The sequence below is a fragment of the Rhineura floridana genome, chromosome 3 (genome assembly GCF_030035675.1).
Source record: "Rhineura floridana isolate rRhiFlo1 chromosome 3, rRhiFlo1.hap2, whole genome shotgun sequence".
NCBI lineage: Eukaryota > Metazoa > Chordata > Lepidosauria > Squamata > Rhineuridae > Rhineura > Rhineura floridana.
Genome location: NC_084482.1, coordinates 101,018,157 through 101,033,536, shown reverse-complemented (window position 1 = coordinate 101,033,536; position 15,380 = coordinate 101,018,157). Strand labels below are relative to the sequence as shown.

Below are 15,380 nucleotides of genomic sequence, written 5' to 3'. Positions count from 1 at the left end.
TCCAAGCTCTGTCTGAGATATAGTGGCAAATGTGTCAGTGCTTGAAAATAAGACTGTGGAGGCTTAGGTGGATGCCTCAGTCATGTGGGTCCTGGCACAACCAACCTATCAAGCATCATCATTTTTTTAAAAAAGAGCACTCTTTAAAAACTTCCATAATAGGATATGGCTGCCAAATTAAGGGTGTTCTAGTTTGACATTTTGAGTTTCAGCTTATAAATTGTATATTTATACTGTGCACATGCAATACTATGCCACAGTACTTATGTCTGATAACGTGGCTCATGCCTGAAGACTCAAATCCCTATTTATTAATGTTGGCAAGTCTGTTCAGGGAGTTAGCTATGATCATCACTTCAAAGACAGTCTAATCTTCTCATATACTGGAAAAACTGGACTGTGCTATGGAAATGCAAAGGTGCATAGAAAGGAACTGGGGCCATGGGGGACAGAAGGAGGATGAAGATTCCAGATTATTTGATTCCATTCCCCCCCTTTCATTTTCACTCAGCAGAAGCATTTACTTTTAAGAAGTATCAAGAGGAAATTTAAAGCCATCAGCAAATTATTACATTTTACATGACTGTCTGCTGAGTGAAGCTCTATAATCTGTAAAGTAAGATACTGATGAACTTCCTTGGAGGTAGGATTTAGGGGGAGAGAAAAACTCATCTTTTATGAAAGGGGATCTCATTAGGATCATCTTAAAGCATTGCTTTGAAAACCCACTGTAGATGCAGGTCATCTGCCTTTAGTAATACCTTTTTTTGCTCCTTTGAAACACAACTGTTAAGCAGCTCAAGCAGGGAGAGCTACATAGTCAGGTAATAATGTCTTATCTTTTAGGTGACACATGTACAATGGCAGACTACCGTCAACTAAAGGGTATCTTGCTGGACCTTCAATCTCACCACCAGAGGCAGCAAAATCACCAAGAAGAGGAGAGAATCCAAAAGCGCTTCTTAGTTGAAGATATGTTTAACCACTTGGATATAAATGGTGATGGACACCTCAGCAACTCTGAATTGGCTCAGGTGGGTTGTTCAATGAAAATTGAATTATGAAGTGGACTGCATTTCCCATTCAAAGTGTAAATTGAATGAAACCACAGTAGAATTCTCACAAGATGAGATGTTTGTAAAACTCTACACAAAAATTAGCCTATGAAATCTCTTGCCATAGATAACTGTCCCCATCTGCCTTAGGAGGTGGGGTTGTTATTTTACATAGTTAAGGATATTTTGCAAAATAAGGCTTTACTGTTCCACATTTTTCCTCTTTAGCTTTCTGGCAAATATAGATTCACTTTTGCAAACATCTCTTTTAAACATGCCCTACTTACTGGCAAATATGAGGTTTATTTGCAATGAAAATATTTAAATTAGAAAATATCCCTCCTTCCTCTGAGATGCTTTAATCACATAAACTTTATTAACAAGTTTATTTTTCATCATGGACCCAACACAATACCCTTCTGTAGTTAAAGAAATGCTGTAACTGTAATACAACAGAAATTTATTTATTCATTTATTTATTAGATTTATATCCCACCCTCCTTCCCAGTAGGAGTCCAGGGCAGCAAATAGGAGTAGATACATAGGTATATGGCAGTGTTACAGAAAACAGTGATCTTATCATTCTCACCATGCTGTGGAAGACTGTTGCCTTCATGTCCTCCTTACAGATTTTTGAGATAGATCTAGCTAGCCATTGTCAGAAACAAGAAGCTGAACTGGATGGCTCCTTGCACTGTTCCAGCATGTTTGTATGTTCTTTTGAGATGGTACCAGAATAGAAATGTCAATTTTGTATGACTAATTTCAAAGAAAATCACATACTTAATTTATTATTCCAACCCCTGGAATAAGTATATAAATCCAGATAAATGTTTCTGAGAACCATCCAGAATCATTAATAATAATAATAATAATAATAATAATAATAATAATAATAATAATAATAATAATAATAATAATTAATTTGTGTGTCGCCTATCTGGCAGATAGCCACTCTAGGCGACGTACATTAAAATGAGATAAAATACAATAATATCAAATGCAGTCACATTAGTCTCAATAAATAAAATACTGGACAGTCATGAATACATTTATAAAATATTTATAAAATATTTACATTTGCAGCATATAATAGATGACAAAATCATGGAGATTAACCCATCCCAAGGATCTCAAAGGCCTGTTGAAATAGCCACGTCTTCAGGGCCTTGCGGAATACATCCAGGGAATGTATCCAGGGAAGGGGCGTGTCGAAGATCAAACAGATCAAACAGGAGGGAGTTCCAGAGAGTGGGGGCCACCACAGAAAAAGTCCTTGACCTTCCATTCAAAGTGATCAAGCTTTGTGACAAAGTGACAAAAACCATATCAGTGATTACTAGGCAGGGATGGGATCTGTTGGCCAGTGCCAGTTCAAAACCATTGACCTAACAGACTGGTATCAATTCGAGTTCATTCTTTGTCACAAACTGCTGCTTTTACCAATCCAATTTTTCCCTCTGAAAAAAATTGATATTAATATCTATGTTTTTAAAGGAAATATTGGAAAATTAAATGAAATATCAATATACTGAAATATTGATAACATATCAATATTAATATCAATATTTTAGATGCAGAAGTTTAAAAAAAATAAAATCCATTTCAGAAAATTACCACAGAAAATCACCACAGAAAAATCTAGTTCATAATTATAGTGTGTCATGGCCCCTTCAGAGGACTCAGAGGAAAAGGAAGAGGCAGAGTTGGCAGACCCAGGAGAAGGAACTAGTGGAACCCCTGAGGACACAACTCTGGCTCTTTCCCAGCTGGAGAATGTCCAGGACCTGGCTGAAGCCCCTCAATCGGATTCTGGGCATGAACAGGAGGCTCCCCTCCCCCCTGCAGAAAGGAGACGCCAGCGAGTAGCACAGCAACGAAGGAAGAGGCCGGGTCGTTTAAGAACAAGCAGCTCTGAGCAGTTGGGAGACTAATCATGGGCACCTGGCTTAGGGAGTCTGTTATAAAAGGCAGTTCATGGCTGCAGCAGACTGCTGACTACAACATCGGTTGTGACCCCTCGCGTGTAACACTGTTGCTAGCCTCTAGACCTTCGGACTGGACCCCGGGCTTTCTGAACTCTGCTTCCCTACCTGTACAATGCTCTTGGACACTACTACTGGTTAGTTTGTCAAGCCTTTCTTCTGCCAGCTGGCCTCCGTTATCTGCGTGGCCTTGACTGATCTATTGCCCAGCTAACTGCTGGCTGCTTCGTTACTGCCCAGCTCCCAGTCCTGAAGCTGACAGTTTGTAGTCAGACCAAACGGAGAAAAGCAAGAGCTGGAAATTTGCCTGTCATGGAGCAGTTACAGCAGGAAAACCTGCTGTTACGCTCGCAAGTTGATCAGTTGATGGTAGCTGTTCAAGCCTTGAAAGTTCAGCAGGCAGCAACCCCACCTGCTACACCAATGCGGAGGGTCAAATGCCCTGTGGCCATCCCAGAGAAATTTACCGGGGCTTCAGATCAACTCTCAGCATTCCTGGCTCAGACCCAGCTCTTCATGGAGTTATGCCCCAAGGCCTTCTCTGATGACAAGACCCGGGTGGGATTCTTGATTAGCCTGTGCACTGGTGCTGCAGCTAGATGGGCTACGCCCCTGCTCCTTGAGAGTAGCCCAGTGTTAAACAACCTGGTTGCCTGCACCCGAGAGCTGCGGGCTATGTTTGAGAACCCGGTGAGGTCAGCTATGGCTAATCGTCCACATCGCCTGCGGCTGCCCCCATGCTATTTATGAAGAAGAAGTGTGGGGAACTCCAGCTTTGTAATGATTACTGAGCCCTCAACCAGATCACAGTTCAGAATCGATATCCTTTGCCCCTGATCCCAGAACTACTGGAGCGGTTGCGGGGTGCTCGCCTCTTTACCAAACTGGACCTGAGGGGGGCCTATAATCTGGTGCGTATTCGGGAAGGTGATGAATGGAAGACGGCCTTCTGCACCAGGTATGGGCATTTTGAGCATATGGTGATGCCTTTTGGCCTGTGCAATGCTCCTGCGGTCTTCCAGCACCTCATGAATGACATTTTCCAAGACTTCCTAGACCACTTCCTGGTGATCTACTTGGATGACATCCTGATATACTCACAGAACCCCTCTGATCATGAGAAACACGTTCGAGCAGTGCTGCAGCGCCTAAGGGAGAACTGCCTGTTTGCCAAGCTGGAAAAATGTGAATTTGACCTCACTACTGTGGATTTCCTAGGCCATCAAATCTCCCCCTCAGGTATCCAGATGGACCCAGCAAAGATTGAAACTATTCTACAATGGCAGGCCCCTCGCAGCCACAAGGATGTGCAACACTTTTTGTGCTTCGCCAATTACTACCGCCAGTTGATTTCCCACTTCTCTGAGTTAACGACGCCCATCTCAGACGTACTCTGATCCAAAGAGAAGTTCTGCTGGACTGAGGCGGCTCAACAGGCATTTCAGCGCCTCAAGGAGGTCTTCACCTCTGAACCCATCCTGCAACAACCTGACCCCACCAGACCCTTCACTGTGGAGGCCGACGCATCTGACAAAGCCGTTGCGGCAGTCTTATTACAGTCAGTAGGCAAGGAGCTGTCCCTGCTTCCCTGTGCATTTCACTCCCGGAAACTCAACTCTTCCAAAAGGAACTATACCATTTGGGAGAAGGAGTTGCTGCCCATAAAAGTGGCTTTTGAAACCTGGCATCATCTTCTGAAAGGGGCACACCACCCAGTACAAGTGCAAACTGACCATCAGAATCTGGAGCACCTACAAGGCGCCAGACGGCTTAATCAACACCAGATCCGGTGGTCCCTGTTTTTCTCCCTGTTCAATTTCACAGTCACCTACCTCCCCAGCCGCCGCAACACACAAGCAGACGCTCTCTCCCACAAGTCGAGCCGAGCAGCATGAGTTTCCCCTTTGCCCAATTCTCTGCCCAGAAAGCTTGCAGCTACCCGCCCGCCACAATCCCTGTTAGACAGGGTGCGCGAACAGCAGCAGAGAGATTATGCTTTGGCCTGCCAGCAAGACCTCCAGTCGGGAACCCCCGCCTCAGACAGCCTGGCTTAGGAAGTCTGTTATAAAAGGCAGTTCATGGCTGCAGCAGATAGCTGACTACAACATCGGTTGTGACCCCTTGTGTGTAATGCCGTTGCTAGCCTCTAGACCTTCGGACTGGACCCCGGGCTTTCTGAACTCTGCTTCCCTACCTGGACAATGCTCTTGGACACTGCTACTGGTTAGTTTGTCAAGCCTTTCTTCTGCCAGCCAGCCTCTGTTATCTGCCTGGCCTTGACTGATTTATTGCCTAGCTAACTGCCGGCTGCTTCGTTACTGCCCAGCCCTGAAGGTGACATAGTGAATAAGCCAATCAATGCAAAATTCAGGACCCAGTTCCAAACAGGGTGGAACTCTAGCACATCCCTACTACAAGGCATTGGAAAAAGTGAGTTTCAAGAGACCAGCCAGACTAGATTCAGGTGTCTCTGCTCAACTAATTGGGGTTATAGAAGTTTGAAATCAGGATATCAAACTCAGAAGAAGATTTGAATAATGAATTGTCCCAATTTATATAGTTCTATTGTATCAATGTTTATCAATAAAGTTAGAAAAACCACATCAGTTGAAAAAGTTAGTGTCTACTATCACTCAGACTTCAGACTAAACATGGGAGAAGCTTTCAGCCTCCCACTTACAGTCACCATGGAAATTATTTATGAACTCAGCCAGTGGTTAGCAGAGTTTGCTACATCTTTTATCCATGTACAACTGACAGAATTTGAGATCTTCACCAGGTAATTCAAGTTGTCAAAGTATTTGGGGGAGAGGGTAGATTTCCAAATGGTGGCTGTAAACCTATTGTAAATTGGGTTGCAAAACTTGTGCCTCACAAAAAACCAAGGCTCCAGGCCCTATCAGATCATACCCTCTGATCCAGTGTTCTTCACACTTGGGACAACTCCTCCCGACATCCCTGAACATTGACCATGTTATCTGGGGATGATGGGAGTTGTAGTCCAACAACATCTGGGGACCAAGTTTCAAGAACAGTGTTCTGATCCAAACACACATAATGCAGGTCCATCTTTCTTTTAAAAACAGAATTCCACAGTCACTCCTGTCCTCATCAGCGGTGAATGCATTTCCCCACTGAGCAAGTGCTGTCCTTGCACTTTTATCAAAAGTCATCTCAATGGAAGAAAAGCACCTCTGACTTTGAACTGGAAATGGGGAAAAAATGAAATGTCCTTGTTTTCTCTGCAGAGAACTTAGGAGAGAAAGGGAAAGGTGGGTTTTCTCCCTTCCTATTACATTTCTTTCTTTCTTTCTTTTGCAAAAGAAAGACAGCAGTAAAATGCTGCCGGATGATTTTGGAAAAGCCTCATTACCAAGTTCAGAATGCCTCTCTTTTCTTCCTTGGAAAACAGAGATGGAGAGGAGAGGGTACTTCTCCTCTTACAAGGTGGGCTTTGTTACACTGCTGTGTCTTGCAAAAACTCAAAGCCCCCCCCTTCTCTGTGGAAGAAATAAGGCCTTGTTTCTTCTCCTTCTCATTTTTGTTCATTTGTTTGTTTATAGAAGGTGGCAACAAAGTGATGCTGGTGCGATTTGCTAAAGCCCGACTCATGAGAGTGAAGTCACTTCTCCTTTCCTACATGATGAATGGAAAAGAAAGGAGAGGGGGTTTCTCTCATGTGAATTGGGCGGCTTTAAAAGAGGGTTAGACAAATTCATAGTGGACAAGGCGATCAATGGCTATTTCTACCTCCGTTGCTAGAGGCAACATGTCTCTGAATCCCTGTTGCAAGGAATGGCAGGCGGAGGGGGGTGTGTGCTGCTGCACTCAGTTTATGCTTTCAGGCTTCCCAGAGGCATGCTGGACTAAATGGGCCTTGGGCCTGATCCAGCAGGATCTTCATAGGTTCTGATGAGTTAGCTTTTGCAGAAGGTGCCAGCCATATCTCACTGCTGCCACTGCTTTTTTCCTGCACAACCCCAATGAAAAGGGAAAGAAATACCCCCCCTTTTTGTCCTCTATAGAGAGCTTAAGGGAAGAGCTAGTTTTCTTTCCTTCTCATTGGGTTTTTGCAGGAGGCAATATCGAGGCATTGCTGGTGCTTTGTGCAAAAGCCCATCCAGGAGAAAAGAAACCACCTCTTTCTTCACTGTGGGAGACTAACAGGTAGTTTCTCTCCTTTGCCGTTGGGATTTTTCACGGGACAGACAGATACAGTGGCAACTTCTGGGAAAAGCCAGCAGAAGGCTTTCCTGTTTCTCAATTTCCCTGAACATGACTGGGCTAATGGAGGTGAGGGAGTCAACCAAACAATGGATTTGGCTAGCAAGATAAATCAAAATCTGTGGATAGAAATTTCTGATAAACATTAACGGCATTTTGACTGACCATAGATCAGAAAGTTCTCTAATTTCCAAAACTATTGCTGGTGATCAATGAATTTTATAGACCAGCCATTATGGCCATTGCAATTTCAACATAAAACACAAAACAGGAGCATATAGGGAGGATCAAAGATTCATGCCACTTACATCATAACTACAATGTTGATTGACCCTTACATAACATTTCTTTTGTTGTCCGTTATGTTTGTTTATGTGCTGGAACATACTGCTAGTCAGTCTCACTTAGTTAGGATTAACCATCTGCATATCTTAATTGTGACAGTAGCATGACATATTGAGATGTTTTGAATGAGCTGTTTAACAAATTCATCTCCCCGGCTGAACTGTTATGATGGATCAAAACAGGGCAGACCATATAATATCCAATGCCTGTTTAACTCATGAGTGAGCACTGATTGGTTGAGCACAGATATAATATTTGTCAGGCTTGGGAAACCATCATTGCGTGTGTGATTCACTGACAAAGCAAAGTGTAAATGTAATCCTGTATTAGGAATAGCCACTATATATGATGTATGTTCTGATGGAATGAAAGAAGTTGTTTTCATTATCTTACTAGTGAAATGCCCATCATTACAACTGATAGATGTGTTTGGAGGAAGGGCTTGAATATTGCCAAGGGTCTTGAGCAGAGAGACATGGGTTGCACTGTGATACACATTCTCTTTCAGCATAGGCTGGGCTACTCAATATCATGAGTTGTGAGTTGTTTTTAGCCACACTGCCACAACCACTCCACAGTGCAATACTTTACTTTTCTCCCATAGAAGCAAGTAGCAACCATTCATTTGTATGGGGAAAAGTAAGGAAATTCACTCAGGGATAGGTTGCCAGGTTCTTGGCCTGAGACTGATCCTGTATCTTTAGGAGAAGAGAAAGTCAGCCAAGTGTAGGTGTTCTTGCAACACTGTAATGACAAAAACCACAAGGTGGAATTCTCCCTTCCCCCTGCACAACTTTTAAAGATACAGAAGACCTCTTGGAGGCTGGGCCAGGCAACCAAGAGGTCTTCTGTATCTTTCAAAGTTGTGGAGGGGGGAAGAAATAATTCCACCTTCTGGTTTTTCTCATTACAACATTGCAAGAACACCTGCACTTGGCTGACTTTCTCTTCTCCTAAATATACAGGATCAGTCTCAGGCCAAGAACCTGGCAACCCTACTCAGGGACACCAGTGAGGTGTGGCCTAATCCTGTTTTATGCCATTTGCAATGCCTTCCATTGAGAATCAGATATGCTCATATCTGCATCATTAAATCTAAGGCTCTCTCTTTTGGTCATTCTAAAGTGCAACACAATCTGGCTTAAATCGAGAAAAGACCTCTTTATTTCGGAGACCTGTACATTGCTCCTTCCTGTGGGTTTTCTGCCAGTGGAATCCAGAGCAAGCAGAGAAAGGCACGAGTGGCCACTTTTCCCTATGCTGTAGCGATGTCTCAAAGTGCAAAGCTTTACAGGAGCAAATGGCAGCCAATAACATGTAGGAAAAGTAAAGAGATGTAAAGGACACCATTTGGATGGAGACTGAACTGCACACTGTTTACCACAACCTTCAGGCAGGTGTTGTCTTTCAAACTGTGCCCAGTTGGGGAAGGGCCATAACTCAGGGTAGAGCAACTGCTTTGCACTGCAGAAGGTCCTAAATTCAATCCGTGGCATCCCCAGCTAAGATTGGGAGAGAGCCTTGTCTGGAATCCTAGAGATCTGCTGCCAGTCAGTGTAGACAGTATTGAGCTGACGCAGTATAAGACAGCTTCGTATGTTCTTATGTTCCAAGTTTGCAGACAGGCTTGTAGAGAATTTGGCAGGAGGCTTGGGAGAATTTAGCCTGTCCCTTTGTTTACATAGCCCATCCTGAGTTCCATCTTGTAGTTACTCTTATATAAAAGAATTCTATCTCAGGATATGGCTTGTAGTTATATATGATGTATCACTTTCATTTGTCAAATTAGACATGCAACTTGTTGCTTGATTTGAACTGGCCCTCATATAAGATGACGGCTTTGCGGACTTCCTTCTATTATGCTATCAGTGCTGTTGTATATTGAATACTGGTAAAAGGCATAACAATTATATAAAAAATGATTGATCAAAAAATGAAGTAGGAACCCTTGACCAAGAATTGCTTCTGTTGATTTAGGAGACTCAGTTGAGAGGAAAGATAGAGAAGCATTTTAAAATGTAGACAATATTTTCATTGCAGCAACTACCTATGCAGCTTTAGAGAACCACCTGCACATCTGCTAAATCCTTCTCCCTTCTCAATTTTGAAGTGTTTAAAAACAAAAATGCGAAAAGATAAGGAAAACTGGCATTTAGCCCTGGAGAAGTGCCAACTAATTTACTCCAATTAGTATTGAATGATTCTTTTGAGAAGGACAAATGCCCATAGCAATAAGGAAGGAAGGTCAGTTTTTGTTCATTTAGTTCTTGATCCAAATCCAGTCTCAGTCACTGAAGAAATTTGATTGCAATCCACCCCCACACTCCAGCCTTATTGTTATGAAATAGCAGATGAGTTGTGAGTATACAAATTTATTAACAGCTGTCATAATTGAAATGTTATTTTAATTCAAAACTGTAATGCATCTGTGGAGTCACTTTCATAAATCTACTGAATTCGTAGCTACTAAAGTGGTTTCTTTCAGAGGAGCTTGTCAGGATTAAGAAGAGTTAATCAATTTTCAATATAAAAGTAGACAAAAGGAAATTTCCATCTTTAAAAGATTGATCCTGGAAGTTATGGTTGATCTCACTTTTATTGAGCATATTGCAGGGTAGGTGAAGGGTCTTTAGTGATGTTACTTGAAATTGTCATCACCGAATGAACCGAGTATGGAATTACAGAGAAAACAAGAGCTCTTGGACTATATCAGGAAACTTTTTAATACCCTGGCAGCTAGGATCTTGGCCCTCTGCATTCTTGTGAGGCTGCATTTGCCCCCTTCCCATCTCTGAAATAGTACTGGGAAACTTCATATTATATGGGGGGGGGAAATGGAAATGGACTGCCTTCAAGTCGATCCCGACTTATGGCGACCCTATTAATAGGGTTTTCATGGTAAGCGGTATTCAGAGAGGGTTTACCATTGCCTTCCTCTGAGGCTGAGAGGCAGTGACTGGCCCAAGGTCACCCAGTGAGCTTCATGGCTGTGTGGGGATTTGTGGTCTCCCAGTTCGTAGTCCAGCACCTTAGCCACTACACCACACTGGCATCCCCAGTGGGGATCATTGTGGGGGAATGCTGGGCCGGCTTTATGAGCCATCCGTGTCCCCGCACTCTCCTCCTTTGTGGACTAGTGCTTCATCCTGCCCTCGCACCCTTTTTGCAGGATGGGATTAGCCAGATGGTTGTTTTTTAGAACTGGACCTTTTTATTTTCAGGGTGGGAGGGAGAAGAGATTCTTGGTAGCAAACTACCCCAAGAATGGACTGGGCTGGACTGGACCCTTTTATTTGTTTAAAGTATCAGAATATTTGATAAGGTTTTGATAATATATCCCCATAGGGATAAGAGTTGTGGCACCTACCCTTTGGAATTCCCTCCCCTTAAATATGAAGACCTTCCTCTTTCAACAAGACTTTTTAGTAGGCACCTTATCCCAGTCTGATTCTGTGTTGAAATTGATTTTTAAGATGTTTTAAAAATATCTTTTTAAGATGTTTTGTTTTAGTATGTTTTTAAAGAGCTTTGTATTAATTATGAAGTCTGTTTTTAAGAGGCTGTAGAGTGTTTTTAGAATAATAGAATCACAGAATAATAGAGTTGGAAGGGGCCTATAAGGCCATCAAGTCCAACCCCCTGCGCAATGCAGGAATCCAAATCAAAGCATTCCCAACAGAGGGCTGTCCAGCTGCCTCTTGAATGCCTCCAGTGTCGGAGAGCCCACTACCTAATTGGTTCCATTGTCGTATGGCTCTAACAGTTAGGAAGTTTTTCCTGATGTCCAGTCAAAATCTGGCTTCCTGCAACGTGAGCCCATTATTCCATGTCCTGCACTCTGGGATGACCGAGAAGAGATCCCAGCCCTCCTCTATGTGACAACCTTTCATGTACTTGGAGAGTACTATCATATCTCCCCTCAGTCTTCTCTTCTCCAGGCTAAACATGCCCAGTTCTTTCAGTCTCTCCTCATAGGGCTTGGTTTCCAGTCTCCAGATCATCCTTGTTGCCCTTCTTTGAACCTGTTCCAGTTTGTCTGCATCCTTCTTGAAGTGCGGAGACCAGAACTGGATGCAGTATTCAAGATGAGGCCTAACCAGCGCTGAATAGAGGGGAACTAATACTTCACGCGATTTGGAAACTATACTTCTGTTAATGCAGCCTAATATAGCATTTGCCTTTTTTGCAGCCACATCACACTGTTGGCTCATATTCAGCTTGTGATCAATGACAATTCCAAGATCCTTCTCACATGACGTATTGCTGAGCCAAGTATCCCCCATCTTATACCTGTGCATTTGGTTTCTTTTCCCTAAGTGTAGAACTTTGCATTTATCCCTGTTGAATTCCATTCTGTTGTTTTCAGCCCAATGCTCCAGCCTATCAAGGTCCCTTTGAATTTTGTTTCTGTCTTCCACGGTATTATCTATGCCCCCCAATTTTGTATCATCTGCAAATTTGATAAGCATGATCTGTACCTCCTCATCCAAGTCATTAATAACAATGTTAAATAACTGGGCCCAGGACCAAGCCCTGTGGTACCACACTTGTTACTTTTGCCCAGTTTGAGAAGGAACCCTTGATAAGCACTCTTTGAGTATGATTCTGGAGCCAACTGTGGATCCACCTGATAGTTGTTTCATCCATTTTAGTTTTTTTGTTTGCTGCCCTGGGCTCCTTCTTGGAGTAAGGAGGGATATAAATTTAATAAATAAATAAAATAAGAGTAAGAACTTATTATAATTATTTTAATTAAAACAAAAAGGCTTAGGAGTACTTTAAAGAAGGCCAGATGTTTATTTTCTTTCTGAGCCCAGAAGAGTAGTTGATAACACAGACATCCTAGCATTGGTAATCCAATCAGCAGGGCATGTGTGAGGTTGTTGCAGATTTCTAGCCCCAATTTCATTTTGAGTGGAGAGGTGGAACCTGTGCAAATGTGGGTGATCGAATGGAGAAGGAATTTTAAGTCAAGCAAAGCCCTACTTTTATATAAACCAAGAGACTTAAATATACTTTGTGTGAATAGTGGAAGAACTTGTGGAGTGTCCTGCTACAGTGTTCAGAACTGATTGTATGGTGTGAAAGACTCCTTTTTCTAACATTTTGACTTCTTGTTTTTCCCCACCTGCCATAGCTTTTTTTCCTGAGTGACAGGAACTTACCATTTAAAGGATTGGCTTTATTTTTTGGAAAAGAAACTCTGGAGATCTTTAGGCATGATATCCATGATACTCCTGTGACAGCAGCCAGAATCCCTTCTGAACCAAAGCAAAACACTTCACAGTTTAGTTAGATAATATATGCAGAACTGAAATGCTTAAGTATCCACAGTATGTTTGCAAGAGAGGAGGTTGGGGAGAAAACCAAAACTTGGCCACTCCCCCATAGCAGCCCTATCAGGTCTAGTGGTCACCAGCCGCCAATGAATACAAGGCAGCTGTCAAGGGCTTCAAGCAATGATGAAAAACATCAGGAAAGGCAGATTGCTAACAAAATACAGTTTTTGCCTATACACATCTAGTTTATGTATTTCTTATGACCTATTCCCCCTGACCCCAAGATACCAATGTTCAGTTTTTCATGCATTTCTCCAGTATATTCAATTAAAACTGGCAACAAATGTTAATAATTCCACCCCTTTTCCTCTTCTTGACAGCTGACAAAGAGGGACAATCTGGAAGAAGATTTCTTGGATTGTACACCAGAGGATCTTCTACAATTTGATGATTACAACAATGATGGTTACTTAACTCTACAGGAGCTCTACACTGCATTCCGTAAGTGCATTCCGTAGCTGTTCTTCTGAAGTGAATCTGCTGTGTACAGATGTGCTGGCAGCCCATGATAGAATGAAGGCAGGGTAGGAGAGGGGCCTCTCATGCTGCAGGGTGCCTAAATGACATCTTTGCCCCTTGAGCCCCTCAAATCTCACCAGGCAAAGATTAATGCTTGCTTCTGCTACCAGGGAATATTGCAGCAGCAGAAACAGCAAGCAGCACAAGCCCTGAATGATGATGGGGAGGGTGGTAATTCTCCCCTCGACCCCCCCCCCAAATGTGTGCAGGGATCTCTCCTACAAAACGCATGCAGTTTCCACTCTTCTCTTAATCCTATCCTTGTATTGCCAATATCTGTTTATTTTTTTAATCTTTTTATGCTTTTTAAAAAAAATACATTGTTAGATCTAATTCTTTCTCAAGAATTAGAGGTGAAAAACATATTTTCATTTCCTTTATATTTCAGCACTGTGATATGGTTTTGTTTCTTAGCAGGCAATTATCTATCTACTTATGCCTAGAGTGAAGATATGGGAGTGATGCCAATGAAAGTGTTGAAAGAATGTAGGGGTTTTCTCTCCCCCTCGTCTGGTGAATAAGTTGTTAATAGTAATTTGTGGAACAGATGTCAGGGGAAGATTGCTTTAGTAATGGCTTTGATTATTGTAGTGTTTCATTCTTAGTGGCAGTATTATGCATGTTATTTATTACAGTCCACAAAAACAGTTTATCAGTGATCATTTGTAATTCTCCTTTATCTGTCAATGGGGATTTCATCTAAGTTATTTTGATGACACTTAGTTTGTTTTAGCATGGAGAAGAATGAGATCTTGCCATTGTGTGGCTTATGCATTCTGTTTTAATGTATGCAAGACAATTTCTACATGGACTTGACTTTTTACCTATAGGTGTTGTCAGCAGGTAATGGAACTCCAAATTGTGTTCAGCAATTGTATTTCCAACCAAAGGTTTTGTGTTCAAACATTGTTATATAAAGTTATTTTATTTCTCTGTTTTCATGCTGTCTGCTAAAGGAGTATTTTTTAAAGAACTATTAAGTGCCGTATCTTATATAATTTGTTAATCCAGAAATGGCCAAAATAAATGGTTGTACCTGTTTTTGAAAGGCGGATTCCAATGACAATATCAACCCAGCCCCAAACCCACTGTGATTCAAGTCCTCCAGACAACTTAAGAAATTAGGACTGGTCTGTAGTGTGGTCACCCCACTGTAAGCCCTTTCCCCTGTCACAGCTGATGTCCCCTTCCTTTCCCCTAACCCCTTCCTTTCTTCAATTCCCATGGTTCCTGGCAGGTTTGCTGAGTTCAGTGCAAACATAATGGAGGCCTATCCATAAACTTTCACTGCAGCCACTACTGCCAGATATGGGAAAGGGAACAGAGTGATGGGCTCAGAATAGAGATGGAAAGTTCTGTCAATATTGGTTCTCACAGTTTCTCATTTTTCCAATCTTAAATTCAGTTCTCCACATTTCTGCAGCAATTTGTGATTTAAAAAAAAATCCTCATGAAAATTCTCCAGCATTGTAGTGTGATTTTCTTCTAGCACATTTTTATAGCCATGACTAACGTACACATTTCTGCAAGCAATGTCTCCTAATATAATGCATTTTTGGACGTTATTTTCATTCATCTATTCATTTTATGTACACTTTCCCCTAACATATGCATTTTTGTAAATATTGGTTGGCAAATTGCATTGCAAAATTCAAATAAGTGTGAATTTTGAAGGATGGCTGAGTTTCAGTTCTCATATTTATTTCAGAAAGTGTGAATTTGATAGATTTAGCTTCAGATATGAACTGAATTGAATTTCTTGTCCATCACTAGAATAAAGGTTACATGTGTTAACGCAGGCCCGGAAACTGAAGCACAAGTGCAACAGATGCATGTTCAACTACTTTGCAAACATACATTTTGAACTCCATGAAGGGCCAGAAAGTGTCAAAGAGGCTTAGCACTGGTCACCC

At 42.1% G+C, this 15,380-nt stretch overlaps 1 protein-coding gene across 1 annotated transcript in view; it reads left to right on the top strand.

Annotated features, from left to right (window-relative positions):
• FSTL4 (follistatin like 4) overlaps positions 1-15,380 on the top strand; it is a 404,792-nt gene that overhangs the window by 140,110 nt on the left and 249,302 nt on the right. Inside the window, exons 3-4 of the mRNA XM_061613401.1 lie at positions 847-1,034; positions 13,269-13,389. Of these exons, the coding sequence (XP_061469385.1) occupies positions 847-1,034; positions 13,269-13,389 (309 nt within the window). The remainder of the gene's footprint in view (positions 1-846; positions 1,035-13,268; positions 13,390-15,380) is intronic.